This window comes from Panicum virgatum, chromosome 7K (genome assembly GCF_016808335.1).
Source record: "Panicum virgatum strain AP13 chromosome 7K, P.virgatum_v5, whole genome shotgun sequence".
Lineage (NCBI taxonomy): Eukaryota > Viridiplantae > Streptophyta > Magnoliopsida > Poales > Poaceae > Panicum > Panicum virgatum.
In genome coordinates, this window is record NC_053142.1 from 50,767,225 (window position 1) to 50,782,290 (window position 15,066).

Consider the following 15,066-nt stretch of genomic DNA (forward strand, 5'->3'; position numbering starts at 1 on the left):
TCCACAGTGACGTGCCATGACATGCCGTGCGACGCTTAAAATTGCATGAGGAAGAAACAAAAAAGGGCAAAACAAACATTCCTTCTAGAGTGATGTGATAGATTTTTCTTGGATAAATTCTGGCCCCGCGTACAAGCTCCACCAAAATGATCGTGTTTCCAGCTGATTCTCAGGAAAGCAAATCATGCACACTCAGCCACAACTCATATGCCAATATAGTATTCCTCTTCAGACGATGCACATAACAGGTCTTAGAGCACCCCAAACGATCATATACTACCAACCGTCATGCCAGAATTTCAATTTTCAAGTCTATCCATGGATGTAACCACCAAGCACAAGTTGCATATGCATTAAGTAGTCTTTGGGGTCTTAGACCATACAGTTGAACCAGTTATTACAAAGCATATCAGGGGTGTATTCTCACATCAATATCAAATCATAACATGAATACAACGCCGCTGCCTCAGCAGCCTACTCTCAGTATCAGTGCGGCAGAACACAATAGAACCCAGCAACTCCCTCCTCTCAATCATCTCTTCTTAAACCCGTACTTCTTCCGCTCGTAGAAGAGATCAGTCTTGGCGCTTCCAAGATTGACAATCTTGGGACAACCATCCCGGTCCTTCTCCTGCTGGGTACACTCCTTGCAGTAGTAGGCGTCTGAGATGCCAACTCCTCCGCAGATCACACACCTTCCCTGGAATGAGCCATAGTTGCACTCATCGCAGACCCGAACAAGCGTGCATGGGCGCACGTATGAGTCGCAGATGACGCACTTGCCATCGCATTTCTCACACAGGCGACCGATCGCAATGCCAGGCTGCTTCCGGCACATGATGAGATCAGGATGATGCTTCGCCATTGCTGTTCGATGCTAATCTGCAAAACCATAGTTGAATAGCATACAGGTGAGAATCGTGCAATGCCATAGTTCGTCAGCAGCAGGTAAAACAAGCACAGGAGTAAAATCTCGGCAAAATATCAACGATTCAACAATTCAATCAATAATTCATATGGCTGTCCATGGCAATAGGTGCTTTGATGCAGCATTATCCTAGAGGAGCAAACTTCAACCGAAGAAAACAGCAGCTCAATTAATCATCACTAAGACAACTAACACTAAAGCTGTTTTTAGAACTACATCAAGCAACCACAAGGTTTGTCAATTTAAATAACCAATTTACAAAAGATGAAGACTACTTAATACAGGTAACTTATACGGCACATTGACATAAATATAGCATGTCCAAATCCAAATCCCACTGAAAACTATTATGCAATCTCACTATGCCTGATGTTTTTGTGATACCGTAAAAAAAACAACATTTGAAATGGCATATAGGTGTCTGTGCTCTCTGGCATAGCACAATCTCACTGCACAGAACTGAAGCTCTGAACGCCACTGTAAAATACAGTTTCAAAGTTGGAGGGTGCCTGCAGGCTTAGCATTTCCAATTGACCTGATAACCTAGTTACGCAATCAATTGTTGCTGGAATCACATCAAAACACCCAAAGCAACACTCCAATGCATCTATCCACTAGTGTTTTTTTTTGAAATAATCCACTAGTGTTTATCCTTCCCACCGTTGTCATGCAGCATCAAACATTGATGCTAATGATTAAACCCCACCATCGTCAAGCATCAAAATCAGAAGCTAAAGGAACCAATCCACATATCACGTTTTCCCCCTTCCCCATCGCTCCCCATCTGCCAAGGCTCACCGGCAAGAGCCCACGCCACCAAGTTGGAGCCACCTGCAGAGCAGAACAGCCGAGAGAGGAACGAGTTCAACTACGGGGAGTGGAGTAGCGGAAGCCCCAAAAATCCCTCGGCCGCCGGAGGCAAGGCCAGGCGGCCCCGCTCCAGTCGCCGGGTAATCGACGGAGGGCCTACCCATGCCGCTTCCATTCTAACACGGAGAAAGTTCTAGTCCAGAGCTCACGTACCTCCTACGGGTAGGGGATGTGCCCTGTGCGGTGGCGCTCCTCGTTCCTCCAAGGCAGCGCGCCGAGGGCTCGAGAAGACGGCGACGAAGAAGGCGGCGGACGGCGGCTAGGGCTTTGGGCCGCGGCGAGATATATTTGGGCCTTCCGCGGCGGCGGCCGATGCTGCGAGAAGCTTATAGATGCCACCACAGGGATCTCCGTTCCAACCGGTCCTCTTTCCAATCGGACGGCTGAGCGCTACCGCGCGTTTTGGGACACTGATATTGGGACCCACATGTCGGCCTCACGATTCACGAATCTCAGCATCCACCACCGGACCGCCCTTTTGCCCCTTCTTCTAGCTCCGGCCGAGCTCGCCGCCGCTGCCGTAGTTGGGGCGAATTCGGCCACGGAGCTCCGTTGCAGCGCCCGAGGAAATCGTTCCCTGCGGCTGCGGGGGCTATGGATTCGGGCTCTGGGAAGCCCGAGGAGGTGGCCGCCTTCCAAAACAGCGAGGCCAAGCAGGCGAGGCTGCAGTCCATGCTCGCCGCGCTCCTCGACGACCCCATACTCGCGGACGTCCCCAGGAAGCCCTCCCTCGCTGACGTCGACACGCTGATAAACCTCGAGCTCGGGAGCGCCATGAGGGTGACCGTTGTCAAGTTGGACAACACCTCCTTCGGTACACCTGATCCCCTTCACGCTTCAGACCTCACGTTCTGCACTTTTTCTCATCATTCAGTAGATCCTGTAGTCCTTATATCCTGTCTTTTTAGTTGAACTCGATTACTTATCTGCTTCTTTTATCCCCTATGTGAAAGATGTTGCGGTGTCGAATGCTGCCACGGTCAAGGATTTGAAGCTAGCTATCAGGAAGAAGATCAATGAGATAGAACAAGAGAAGATGGGGCATCGTCACATCTCGTGGTAAGGAAAATCTTTCCTGTGGATCATTGCTTGCTTGTTGCTTCTATGTGGTTTATGATGTGCATTGCTCTTTGTGATGCTTGTTACCTTGGCATCAAGGCTTGGTTGCCCTAATTTCTTATTGTTCTTGAAATGCTACCACCCAGTGGATCTCTACTATGTGATAACTCATACAATGGACATTCGAGTAATTAAGTACTACTCCAACTGGAATTACTTGACGTTTTGGCTATATCTGTCTGTCGAAAATGTCATGTAATTCTGGCTGGAGGACTATGCTCCATAGTGTATGAACTACATTAAGAGACAAAAACTGAAGTTTGTTTTGATTTTCTGTTTGATTTGCGCCGTGGTTCACCTGGTTAGTTCCTTTTCTTAATTGAACAGGGGAGGCATGGCCTTCTTTTTGTATATTACCCGTTATGTAAGTACATAGTTTTTTTTGTACATGTGCCTTTGCTGACCGTTTTACTCTCAGTTATTCAGAAGTGCACAAGCCAGTATTTTCTACTAGATAAACACATGATATCCTTAGTTCCAGGACTGCTGAAACTTTCCTTCAAGCATTTTCAGGGGCCTTCCAAAGTGGCAAATATGATTCCATTTCCAATTTTCCATGGTTTCCACGAGCCTTTGTGTCTGAAGTCTGATAGCATTTTACATTTTTACCTAACAATTTGGGCAGCAGCTATCACTTGAAAGAGTTCCTGAAATGAGTATTTACTGCTGCTAAATTTACGGAAAGTGTGGTCCCTGGTTGTTGGGCTATGAGGATCGCATTGCATTATGGAAACCTATAGTTCTGGTTCGGGGGTTTTCTCAACCTGTGTGAGAAGGTCTTCTTCTTAGCAATATAGCCGGGGGCTGCTTACCCCCTGCATGTTGAGTTTTTTTATATATATAGTTTCTGGATGGGACAACTATTTTATTTATATACAAATTCAGGGAGGAATAATGACCCCATAGTTTGTGCTTTCGTGACTTAGCCCATGTATGGTGTATACGTTCTGTTAAAAGGAATAAGTAGATGTTGATTTTTATTCTATCCTTGTGATGATAATTATGCTCAGCGTTAGTGAGAATGATAGCAGTAGCTTTTAGTGTAGCATAATGATATTGTAGGCTTCTGAAGATTAGTAATGTTTTGTGTTTGTCATTTTGCTATTGAGGAGAGGTACTATATACTTTTGGTTAATGGCTTTTCTTGGAACCTTTTGTCAGTTGGTGTTCCTCATTGTTTAGATAATGGCATTTCTGAACTCTTTTTGGAATGTTTGCTGATTCTTGTGCCTTCATACTATCTCTGTTTGATCCAGGAAGCATGTATGGGATAACTACTGCTTGACACATCATAATGAGAAGCTGGTAGATGACAGTTCTGCACTTTCTTCCCACGGCGTCCGAAATAACTCTAAGGTAGCTCTTTTGCTTAAGAAATACAAGGTTTCTGGTGATATTCTACAGAAAATATCCATGTTCATTTCTGGAATACTAAATAAGGTTAGCTTCTCTCAGGTAGTAACCATGCATCAACTGATAACTGTTGCTGTTTGAATTTGACGTTATCTCCCAGTTTTTTGAGCCCCTTTTTGGTGGGCATCTGTTTCTGTAGTGTTTATCCTTAGGTATACCCTGTGTTTGTCTGGGACATTGTGGTCATTTTAGTGTCACACTTGCAATATCTTTCAGTATACTTTTGGTAATTATATAATCTTGCTGTCCTTTCAAAAGAAAAATTGACGATATCTGCCCTATGCAGGTCTGCTTCTCACCACATATCATGTCCAGAGTGCACCGGAAGCACTCTAGAAGAAGAAAACACCGCTTCTTCCATGGTCTTAGCAAAAAACTGTGATCACACCTCGTGAATTTAAAGCTAGAGAAGCAAGCTGGCGCCAAGGCATGATGAACATCATCGTTTTCTCATAAAAATAGTGTGGTCACTTCTGAACTGATAGGTTCTTGGGATGTATTACAGTGATTTTTCAGTTTAACCGTCCGGGCTACACCTGTTCTATATTTCTCTAGAAGTCAGAGAAATACACAATCCACTCATGTCTTGAACCTAAAGCAAGTAACATTATAGCCTTTATGCGGATCAGCAAAAGTATGATATTCTGAACTGGAGGTGCGGTCACTTCAGAACTGATAGTGTTTGAAAAGGTTCTAGCTAGCTATGTTTGCAACGCAGGCCATCATGCATGTATTCTTGTTTAAGAGCTGTTCTGGTCGTGTAAGTTGTTGGAAAGTGATCTAGTAATTTTCACTTTAATTGACTAGGCTAGGAGAGCGCCTGTATATTTGTCCTAGAGAAGTCAGTGAAATGCATAATCAGACTCGTGTCTCACTCTGCTGTATACATTACAGCCTTTTTACGCCCATCCCATCTAGCAAATGTATGAGATCCTGCAATACTTACCACTGGGTACAAACACATGCTTTGAGAGACAAAAACAAAGAAACCAAATAAAACATACTTGGTATGAACCTACATATAATTAAACAAGAGCATTCAAAGATACCATGAGCAAATGTCTTCACTGGAACTAGGACACAACTTTATTTTGTGCAACACTAACCAACAAGCTCAACAAAAGTGGTCCCAGGCTTCATCCCTGCAAAGCTGAACTGAAAAAAACTAGCAGTGGTAGAGACTAGAGAGACACCACCACTGCTGGAACTACAAGACACAAACAAGGCTGAGAGACTCGGAGAGTTTCTAGCCTCAACAGAACAGGTGAGCACTGAGCAGGAAGCAAGGAAAGCAGAGACAGGCAGGACCTCATTCCCTTTTCTGGAAGTCACAAAAGGGAGGGACAAGCTTGACACAAGTGTCCCCATTCCCCAAACACATTGCAACCACCACCAGGTCCACTACAAACAACTCTCACTGCACCACACCACACCACACTGTTGTACTGGAGCACTGCATGGTGCATGCAGTTGCAGTTGCATTCCTTTTCCTTCAGACATGCTTCTATATATATATATAAATATTCTTGATGCTTCTAACAGCTAGCTACTACATTAGGACAAGGACAGCGTACTACTATGACTTCTACTTTCACCAGAATTCAGAGACATAAACTCACACAGCCACAGGCAGAAGGCACATTGCTCCCAGAGAGCAGCACTGGCCGCTGAAGCTCTCACATGGTCCCTGCAGTGTAAGGGCAGCACCAGGAGCTGAGGCTGAGCTCCAGGGATGCAGTAGCAGCTGATGCATCCTGGGGCTGGCTGGTGGTGGTGTAAAAGCTGTACTGCTCCTGCAGCTGCAGCAGCTGGTGGTGCTGCTGCTGGATCGTAACGGAAGTGGTAGTGGTGGCAGTGGCAGCGGCACCCCAGAACGGCAGGGTGGGCAGGTAGCCGCCGCGGATGGCGTCGCCTGCTGGTGCTGGGGCTCCGTGCCGCGGCCGCGGAGGGTGGCTGCTGTCGCCGGTCGGGAAGAGAGGGAGCGTCTCGGGCGCCCGCGTCGTCGTCGGTGCCGCCGCCGCCGCCGCCCACGAGTCCGACGACGAGAGGCATGCCCACGGCGAGGCCGCGGCGCCGGCGCTGGCGCTGCTACCGTGGTGGCCGCCCGTGCTCCTCATCACGCCCATGTAGTCCTGCGCGCGCACCGGACCCAAGAATTGACAATGCAACGAAGACACGGATTGGGAGAAACGTGCCGATCGACGTGTGTGGAAAGTGCAATTAGTTACCTGCAGGACGCATGTCTCGGTGGCCATGGCGGTGGTGCTGCCCCAATCGGAGCTAGTGTCCAGCTGCAACGCGGAGCCGCCGCCATTGCCGGGGTACAAGCCCAGGGGGGAGGAGGGAGGCGCCGCGCCTGATGATGATTTGATGCCGACATGCAAGAACGCGCGCGACCATCACACGTTTCGATCGAGCACACCAACCAAATTGAAGCTTCAGATCGAACGATCATGCGCAGACGGCATACCTGAAGGCGACGAGAGCGAGAGGGCGCCGAGGTGGCTGGCCTCGGCCGTGGCGGCGGCGGGGAAGTTGACGTCGAGGTTGGTGAGGCGCCGCTTCTGCCGCTCGCGGGCCTTGTGGTTCTGGAACCAGTAGAAGACGTTCTTGCCCTCGATCTTGCCGTACTGGCGCAGCATGGCGGTGATGCGCTGGATCTGCTCCGAGTTGGGCGACCGGATGCCGCAGCCGTAGTAGAGATCCTTGAGTAGCTTGATCTGCTCCGGCGTCGGCGTCCACCGCGAGCCGCTGGCGCGGCACGGCGCCACGGCGCCGCCGGTGCCTCCCGCTCCAGCACCACCGCCAACGCTCCTGCCGCCCACATTGGCCGCCATGCCCTCGATCTCCTCCCCCACCTGCGGCTGCTGCACTGGTCTTGTGATTGCCTGCTGGGTTGCTGTGGTGATCTCGCTCTATGGCAAGGAGGAGGAAAGGGTTTGCCTTGGCCTTGCGGAGGCATGAGAAGAGGGTTTATAAGGAGGAGCAGAGAGCTAGGAGGGGTCTAGGAGCTAGCATGCAGTGCTAGTGTGGCTGCTAGGTGCATGGCGATGATATAGGCTGGGGCTGGGAGGATCATGGGGATTCGATATCTTTTGGAGAGGGACATGTGAAGTTGACACACGAGGGCGGAGGGGGCTTGCTCTCAGCTGCTTGAGCTCACCCGGCCGCTTCAGTTCAGTACTTCAGTTGGAAGAGAGAGGGGAGACAGAGAGGGGAGGGAGGAGCATGTGGGGAGCATGCAGAGGGCGTAGAAGGCCAGGCTCCTCTTGTGGCAACTGCTTCTTCCTCAGCCTAGCATGGGTACACAGGCCCTCTCTTGCAGCAGCTGCTGGTGCAAAGGCTACCGATGCAACCATGCCATAGCTCTGCTGCTGCAAACTAGCTAGTGCATCATTGTTCTTGCAGATCCATCTCTCTCTCTCTCTCTCTCTCTCTCTCTCTCTCTCTCTCTCTCTCTCTCTCTCCCTCCCTCCCCTGTGATAGAAAAAGAAACAAGCCGAGACGTGTTCATACATGGATCGATCGAGCTGGGTTTGGGGCAAACAACATGTGTGCGCGATGTGGCAGGGTTTTGTTGAATTGTCTGCTTCCACTCAACAGTATATCCAGTTGTTCAGATTGACAGTGGGATTTTCCCCCCTTCTACCATGGAAATTCTCAAGCACCACACCATTTGGATTTAGTTTTGCAAAGATCCTGGAATTCTTGTGTTTTGCTTTGCAGCGCTGAAACAGACTACGCAAGAACCGGATACTACCTCTTGCTTGCTTCGGCTTTTCGTTTTTTTATTTGAACAAATTGGAAGGAGCACTGTCAAATCATATAAGAAGAAAAAACAGAATCTTATAGTTAACTAATCCGAGAGCTTTTCGTTTCAAATAATTTGCTCGTCAGCATTCTAATTATATGTAGAGATAGAACATGGGGACGAATAACCCAAGAAAACACGAGTTGGCATGCATGGCAACTAGCTAGTGTGCTTGCCGAGCTGGCGAGAGATGGCACACTTTGTTTTTAAATTGTCTAGAACTGCAGGACTAGGATTACCGAGACGCTGATGCCAGTGATGTCGAAACAGCGAGGCTGGTGTGGGTGGTGATAGGGATGCTAGGTGGGATGGTGTAGATCCCCGCTACTATTGTAGGAATAGCGAAAAATCACACACGACTGATCGGAAGATCTTTGATAGAAAAACCAAAAGCTTCAAATTTGATGGAACAACGGTTGCCACGTGTAAATTGTCTAACTGACAAAAGGTTATATTATGAATAATAGCAGGGACAGTAAGGGCGTTGTTTAAATCGAAGTTCGATGCAGGTGTGCGGAGAGTAGAATAACCTCTAGCTGTGACAGTTAGAGATGTGCCATTGCCTACTGTAATGGAAGAATTGAAGGAAGGAAGACGAGAGAGAAAGTATACCATCGGTGACGACATGTGTGTAGAAGCGCCGGTCGGAGTCGGCCATCAGGGGGTGCTGCCCTGCACGGACATCTGCTGCAGGGTGCTATGAGGTCGGCCTAGTTCCCAGCCCTGTGCCAACGGAGGGGAGGGGGCTGGTTCCAGTGCTCGGCGAGTACTGCGCGGGCGTCGTGACGGTGCAGCAGATCGGTGGGGGCGCAGTACAGATGGAGCACGCAGAACAGCAGGAGCCGATCGGTGAGAAGGCGATCGACGACGTGGAGGAGCAGATGCCGATCGATCAGGAGGCCAAGGCGATCGGCTGGTCGCACGACGTGGAGGCGCCAGACTGGAGCAGATAGGCACCTGGTGCACGGTGGCAGACTTGAAGCTGGCAATCAGATTGATCTGCTAGCGCGGTGCAAGCAATCATACCCAGTATTAAATCATACCTTTCCTAGCCGTTGATCTATAGAAATTAAATCAAATCAGTACTTGGTCCCACTATTTGTGGTATTTGATCCCACATTTTGGAAGTACTAAGTACTTTACTTTAAATACTTTTGGGTACTTTCTACCTTCATCACCATAGATTTTTATCAGATGGATGACTTTTATTTTTTCAATCATTGTAAAACTTCTCTTCATTATATAGTCGGGATGGGGCTTAGGTTACAAGTCAAGTCATATACAAATACATATACAACTCTAATAATATACAGTCACTCACATTGACCGGGGGATTTTTTTTTCCCTCCCTTCTGCTGTGGAAATTCTCAAGCACCATACCATTTGGATTTACTTTTGCAAAGATCCTAGAGCTCTTGTGTTTTGCAGCACTGAAATAATCAAATAAACTACGCAAGAATTGGATGCTACCTCTCGCTTGCTTCATCAGCGTTTGGTTTCAAAGAAGATGTTCATCAGCATTCTAATAGTGTCATGTTTGATGAACTAGTTCCTAGGACGCGAAGGCCTGCAATTATCTGATGTTTCCAAATGCATGCATGTCTTTTGGAGGCCAGATTACGGAGCTTTCTCACAAGTCACAAAGCTTTTCTTCGTCTCTAGCTAGTCCCCTGGAACACGAGGATATTCTGTCATGAATACATGATTGCTGCAAGGACAGACGAAGTCGTACTAGGTACGCGCAGTAGCCTGCATCCAGCATAGGCCCTGTTTAGATTACACCCCATAAACCAAAAAATGTCACATCAAATGTTTCGACACAGACAAAGAGTACTAAATAAAATCTATTTACAAAACTTTTTGCATGGATGGTCTGTAAATCTTATTTTGCATTTCGATTATCGAGTTTTTGCCTTTCTAACCCCCGCGCGGACTTCCACTCTTGTCGCTACAGTTAAGATCTGTATTGAGTTGCTGGACTGCCGTACAGGTCCGAACCCCCTTGCTGCTGGGAGAGGGGTCTGGACCCCTAGGGACCTGCTCTGGAGAGGGGGTGCTTGTTTCATGTGGTGGTCCGGAGTCCTGTGTAGCCGCTTAGCCGGTTCCGTACCCAAAGCCTACACGCTCCACCACCCTATAACGAGTACTCTAGTACCCGGAGCTGGGTAATTAGGGGCCCGGACCTCGTTTTAGCTCAAGGGTTGGATTCCTAAGTCCTACACGGCAGGTCCAGCTCCATATCTCAAAGAATCGAGTACGACAGAATGGCCTCACCCACTGCTAGGGTGGGGTCCGGAACGTCGGAGTCAGGTCCGATAAAGTCATGCTTGTTTCCTGGAGTGGTCCGGAGCCCTGTGTAGCGGCTTAGCCTGGTTCCGTACCCTAAGCCTACACACTCCACCACTCTGTAACAAGCATCGTGCTGTCTGGACCTGCGTATCCGGAGCTCCGGACTTCATACTAGCATGGGGGCGGTTCAGAATAGGTCCCGCGGGCCTGCTACTAAGCTTTGACTTTGAGTGGTATGCAGGTTAAGCCTTGACTGGTGGTAGCTAGCTTCAAACCATTGAGCCTACCTACCAGGGGCCCAGGCATCCGCTTTAAGGCTTCATGCAGATCGAGGTCCAGTCTCAGTGGTAGACAGACTCAAAACAACTGAGCCTGTCTCCCAGGGGGCCCGGAGCGTTCGCTTTGAGCTAGACACCAAGAATCGATTCTGCATGCGTCAAAAAACTAAGTTGCAGTATCATTACTACCATCCCAACGAGTTTGATTTTCCTCTCTGTAGTTTTTTCTGCTATTCAGAGAATAAGTCGCTCGTTTGACTTACAATCTGTGCTACACCTATGCCCAAGAACACTTGTTCAACCTCATAGGGGGTCCGGAGCGTCTTCTCGGCTCGGATGTCAGATAGGTTCTAACAACTGAACCTATCTACCAGGGGGCCAGGGCACCGGGGTGCTGCATACCGCAAACCAGAGCAACTGACAAACAGCTAAGTTGAAATTTCTTCTATTAAAATTTCAACAAGTACAATGTTTTTATATAACACAAAAAACAAAAGTTCTACTGCTGTGATGGTCAAGCTCAGGAATCTGCAGGCTCCCGCTTGAAATAAGCAGCTACAAAGTCGACGACCTCCCGCACGCTTTCCCGAGCGGAGGCCTCTGTCTCCGCCACTGGACCATCGACGACGGGGGCTAGCGAGATGGCAGGATCGTGGCTCCGGAGGCAGGTGAAAATGTACTCCGCCACCATCCAGCACAGCTCACGGCCCTCGGCTTCAAGGTGGCCAGCGAGGATCGGCTTCAGACGCCGGAGTTTATCTGAAGCAGAGTTCAGCACTGGGAGGGCGTCAGCGATTGAAGATGGTTGCTCTGCCACTTGGATTGGAGTCATTCCAAGTGGCACCAGAGCTGAGCTTGCTTCGCTCGCCCAGTCGATGATTCGCTGGGCCCCCATGCGCTGGTCCTCCTGCAGCTTCCGGGCTGCCTCCTGGACCGCCTCCTGCACCTGGGCATCCAGTGCCACCTGAGCCACCTCTAGCCGGCGGGTCTTCTCCTGGAGCGAGGCCTCCTCCCGCGCCGCTGACTCCTTCAGGGTCTTAAGACACTCGCGCTGGCGCGCAAGGGCCTGCTCTATGCTGGTGGTGAGGGATTCCCGTCGTGCAAGGGACTTCCTCCCCTCCTCGAGCTCCATCTCGGCAACAGCCTGCTGGCTGGCGGTCTCCTGCAGCTCCTGGCTCCATAGATGCAGGGACTCGGAGAGTTTGTCGAGCTCCTGCTTGCGGACCTCTAGTCCCTGGCTGCGAGACTCGAGCTCGGATCGCGGTTTTCTCCCGTCCCGTCACCGCGAGCTCCAGGTTGAACACCTTCCGGAGCCCTTTTCTGTAGGACTCAAAGTCGGCCTCAAGCTCGGACCGGGCGACGGCAGCACGGGAGGCCTCGGCCTTCGTGCGCTCCTCCAGGCGGATGTACCAGTCGCCGAGGCTCTGACGCTCGCTCTCTAGAGCTACCCACTCCCGCCGGAAGGCTGCCTCGGTGGTAGAAGTCGCCTCTTCTATCCTCCGCCGGACCCGGACCAGCACCCGGGGGAGGGGAACCGCATCCTCCTCTGGGGGACCCTGCAAGAGCCGCCTTCCAGAGACCACCTCCAGCTCTTCCTCTACTGCAGGTTGGGAGCTGGGTGTGGGGACATCTGGCACAGACGTCGGGACCTCGGGTACTGAGGTGTTCGCCGTTGCTGCACCCGCTGCCGCTGTGCTCGCCGTCGCCAAGCCCGGTGTCGGCGCGTCTGCCGCCGTAGCCGGGGCCTCGGGGGCCACCGCGTCGGGCGTTGCTGCGCCTGGCACTGGCGCATCTGCAGCCGCCGCGCTGGGCGCCATCGGGTTAGCGGAGGTCGCCGCACCCGAGGCTCCCACATCCGCCGTCGCTTCCGCCGTTGCCGCCGAGACACCGGTCGCCTGGACCCCCGCTGACGAGCCAGCGGCGGCGGAAGAGCTGCCGGGGCGAGAGGCCCTGGCAAACGAAGAGAAGAAGCCCTTTAGCAAAAAGCGAAGCACCGGGAATAAGGGGAGTGAACGGAAGAACACTTACCCCGAAGCGCCGGGTCTCCAGCGTCCACAGAGGCTGGCCGACCGCTGCTGCCATGGTGGCGGTGGAGGCGCACCTCGTGGCTGCTGCTGCTGCCCTGGTGGTGGCGGTGGTGGTGGAGGCTGCTGTTGCTGTCGTGGCGGCGGCGGAGGTGCACCTCGTGGCTGCTGCTGCCCTGGTGGTGGCGGTGGTGGTGGAGGCTGCTGCTGCTGCTGCCGCCGCCGGGGAGAGACACCTCCCGGCGGTGGTGGTGGCGGCGCAGCTACTCCAGGGGTCCCGCGTGAGCCGGGAGCCCGGGAGCTACCCTGGCCCGCGTCCTCAGCGGCCCTCTGACGCTTTGCGGCGGGCTCCATAACTGGGGTCCCGTCGCTACAGTGCAACCTGTGCCGGCTCACCTCCTCCGGCGATGCGCTGGAGCTGCTTCGGGCCTGACTGGGACCGCTCGCGGCGGAGCTACCAGCCACGGCCTGCTTGCCCTTGGCAGAAGGGCCAGACCCTGCGGCGCTCGGCACGGTCTGTTCCTCGGACGCACTGGGGATCCGGATCCCACGGTCCGGGTCGCCCCCAATTTGGCGTGCTGCTAGCCCACCGTCATCGAGGGTCGGTAGAGTGGTCAGGACCGCAGCCCTCAGGCTCGAGTCCTCGCAGAGGGGAACGACGCCCTGAGGAAGGATCAGGTGCTCCGGGATGAAGATCTCCCCCGTCACCGCCCACACCACGACCTCCAGGTCTTTCTGGGTCAGATCGCTGCCCTCCCCGTGGTGGGTCCTGCTGCAGTCTTGGAGTCCGGTGAAGCTCCAGGTAGGACGCGGCCGCTGCGTCAGAGGGGCGATCCGGCGCTTCAGGAAGTCCCCGAGCACATGCAGCGAGGTGAGGCCGCTCTCCGCCAGCGTCCTGAACTTGCTCAGCACGGGGTCAAACTCCAACGGCAGGGACGGCTTGGCCCTCCAGGACTAGCGGTCGGAGGCGGGTCCCTCGGTCAGCATGACGATGTGCTCGTTGGCTTCGGTGGTGGCGATCACCCACTCCTTGCGCCAATCCTCCCACTTCCCGCCAGTAAGGCCGGGGATGTAGGGCGTCTGCAGATCGTCCCTCGTCTGGAAGTAGTACGCCCCCACTTCATCCTTGCTCTTCCCGGACTTCACCATGACGAAGAAGTGGCGGAAGAGAATGACGCAGGGCCGCACCCCCACGAAAATATCGCATAGGTGGACGAAGATCAACGTCAGAAGGATGGAGTGGGACGTGAGATGCTGGAGCTGGAGGCCGAAATCCTCCAGCAGCAGTAGGAAGAACGAAGAAATCGGCAGCCCCACGCCGGTGGAAATGTGCGAAATAAACAGCACAAATTCACTGGCGCGCAGATCGCCGAGGGGAACCGAGCCTGCTCGAATTCCCCAAGCAGTCTGCTATGGACTCCACCCGAGCAGGCGGCGCACCATGTTCAGTTCCGTCTCGGTTTGGAAACGACGGGGACGAACGAGGGACGTCATCTTGCTATGTGGGCGAGGAACAATCTGTGCAGAAGTGCAAGGGGAGAGGAGGCTCGAAGGCAAAGGGGCGCAAAGGTTTGGAAGGATGAAAGCGAATGCGGAAAAGTAACTGCGGTATGCGGTTCGGCCCTTTATGAAGTCTGATCCATCCGGCGCGCCCCGAAACCGTCGATGGAAGCCAAGCGATGCTCATGCTTGGTGTTAGCCGCCCGGTCCATGACAAGGGGGCCCAGGCCTGTCTGTCAGGAGAGGCGGGTAACAAACGAAGGTGTGAAAAGGCGGGATCTGAACCGTCGCCCGCGCGCGAAGCGAGGCGGAAGCTGAGCTCGCGTGCGCGCACGAAGCGCTGGTAAGACCAGGCTTTTCGGGAACTGCGCTGGTGGTAAAAATTCCATTTACCCCGGCCGCAACAAAGCCGAGCGTCGCTCGCGTGACTAGGTGTACCACTATGTGTGGGGGGCCACGAGTCAGTAAGCCGTTGCGGTGTGATGAGGCAGTGAAAAACCCGATGGATGGTCAAAGCTGGACAAGACTCCTGCAGCGTGCACAGTCTAACGCTGGAGGCTTCAAGTTATGCAGAGCCAGATCACAGTAGTGGCCCCACCTGCGGGTTCGTCGCCTCTCCCGAGGTGGGCCCGGGGCCACTGTCGGTACCCTGTAGTAGGGATACCCACTCCTACTGCAGCAAGGCAGGACTCGCGTGGTCATCCATAACTACGCACTAAGGGGCGGAGCAGCCGAGCCCAGGGGGTCAAGCTTTTACCTCACCGGGCCAACGGCTCCGGACCCGCTCCCCGCTCTGGGACGGGTCCGGTGGCGCCACGTGCCCCAGAAGAGGGG

At 52.5% G+C, this 15,066-nt stretch overlaps 3 protein-coding genes across 7 annotated transcripts; 1 reads left to right on the top strand and 2 right to left on the bottom strand.

Annotated features, from left to right (window-relative positions):
• Nucleotides 1-321: 321 nt before the first annotated feature.
• LOC120642758 (PHD finger-like domain-containing protein 5A) lies at nt 322-2,212 on the bottom strand. Of its 4 annotated transcripts, none has more exons than XR_005662722.1 (3): nt 1,952-2,212; nt 1,727-1,759; nt 326-882 (listed from the first exon to the last, which is right to left on the bottom strand). XR_005662722.1 is itself a non-coding variant. In XM_039919333.1 (3 exons), the coding sequence occupies exon 3, from the start codon at nt 863-865 to the stop codon at nt 533-535; it is 333 nt and encodes a 110-aa protein (XP_039775267.1). In that variant the 5' UTR covers nt 866-882; nt 1,589-1,759; nt 1,952-2,208; the 3' UTR covers nt 326-532. The 4 variants fall into 4 exon arrangements, 3 of the variants coding, with proteins under 3 accessions (XP_039775268.1, XP_039775267.1, XP_039775269.1); XM_039919333.1 differs by having other exon boundaries at nt 1,589-1,759; nt 1,952-2,208; XM_039919334.1 differs by lacking the exons at nt 1,727-1,759; nt 1,952-2,212 and adding an exon at nt 944-1,579 and having other exon boundaries at nt 322-908.
• LOC120642757 (U11/U12 small nuclear ribonucleoprotein 25 kDa protein-like) lies at nt 2,165-5,204 on the top strand. 2 transcript variants are annotated; one of them, XR_005662721.1, is made up of 5 exons: nt 2,244-2,612; nt 2,752-2,857; nt 4,174-4,273; nt 4,617-4,827; nt 4,875-5,204. XR_005662721.1 is itself a non-coding variant. In XM_039919331.1 (4 exons), exons 1-4 carry the CDS (start codon nt 2,393-2,395, stop codon nt 4,710-4,712), a joined length of 522 nt encoding a protein of 173 aa, XP_039775265.1. In that variant the 5' UTR covers nt 2,165-2,392; the 3' UTR covers nt 4,713-5,204. The 2 variants fall into 2 exon arrangements, 1 of the variants encoding a protein (XP_039775265.1); XM_039919331.1 differs by having other exon boundaries at nt 2,165-2,612; nt 4,617-5,204.
• Nucleotides 5,205-5,931: 727 nt separating this feature from the next.
• Nucleotides 5,932-7,167, bottom strand: LOC120642759 (WUSCHEL-related homeobox 1-like). The gene is made up of 3 exons (XM_039919336.1): nt 6,801-7,167; nt 6,559-6,686; nt 5,932-6,462 (listed from the first exon to the last, which is right to left on the bottom strand). The coding sequence occupies exons 1-3, from the start codon at nt 7,165-7,167 to the stop codon at nt 6,007-6,009; spliced, it is 951 nt and encodes a 316-aa protein (XP_039775270.1). The 3' UTR covers nt 5,932-6,006.
• Between the last annotated feature and the right edge of the window lie 7,899 nt (nt 7,168-15,066).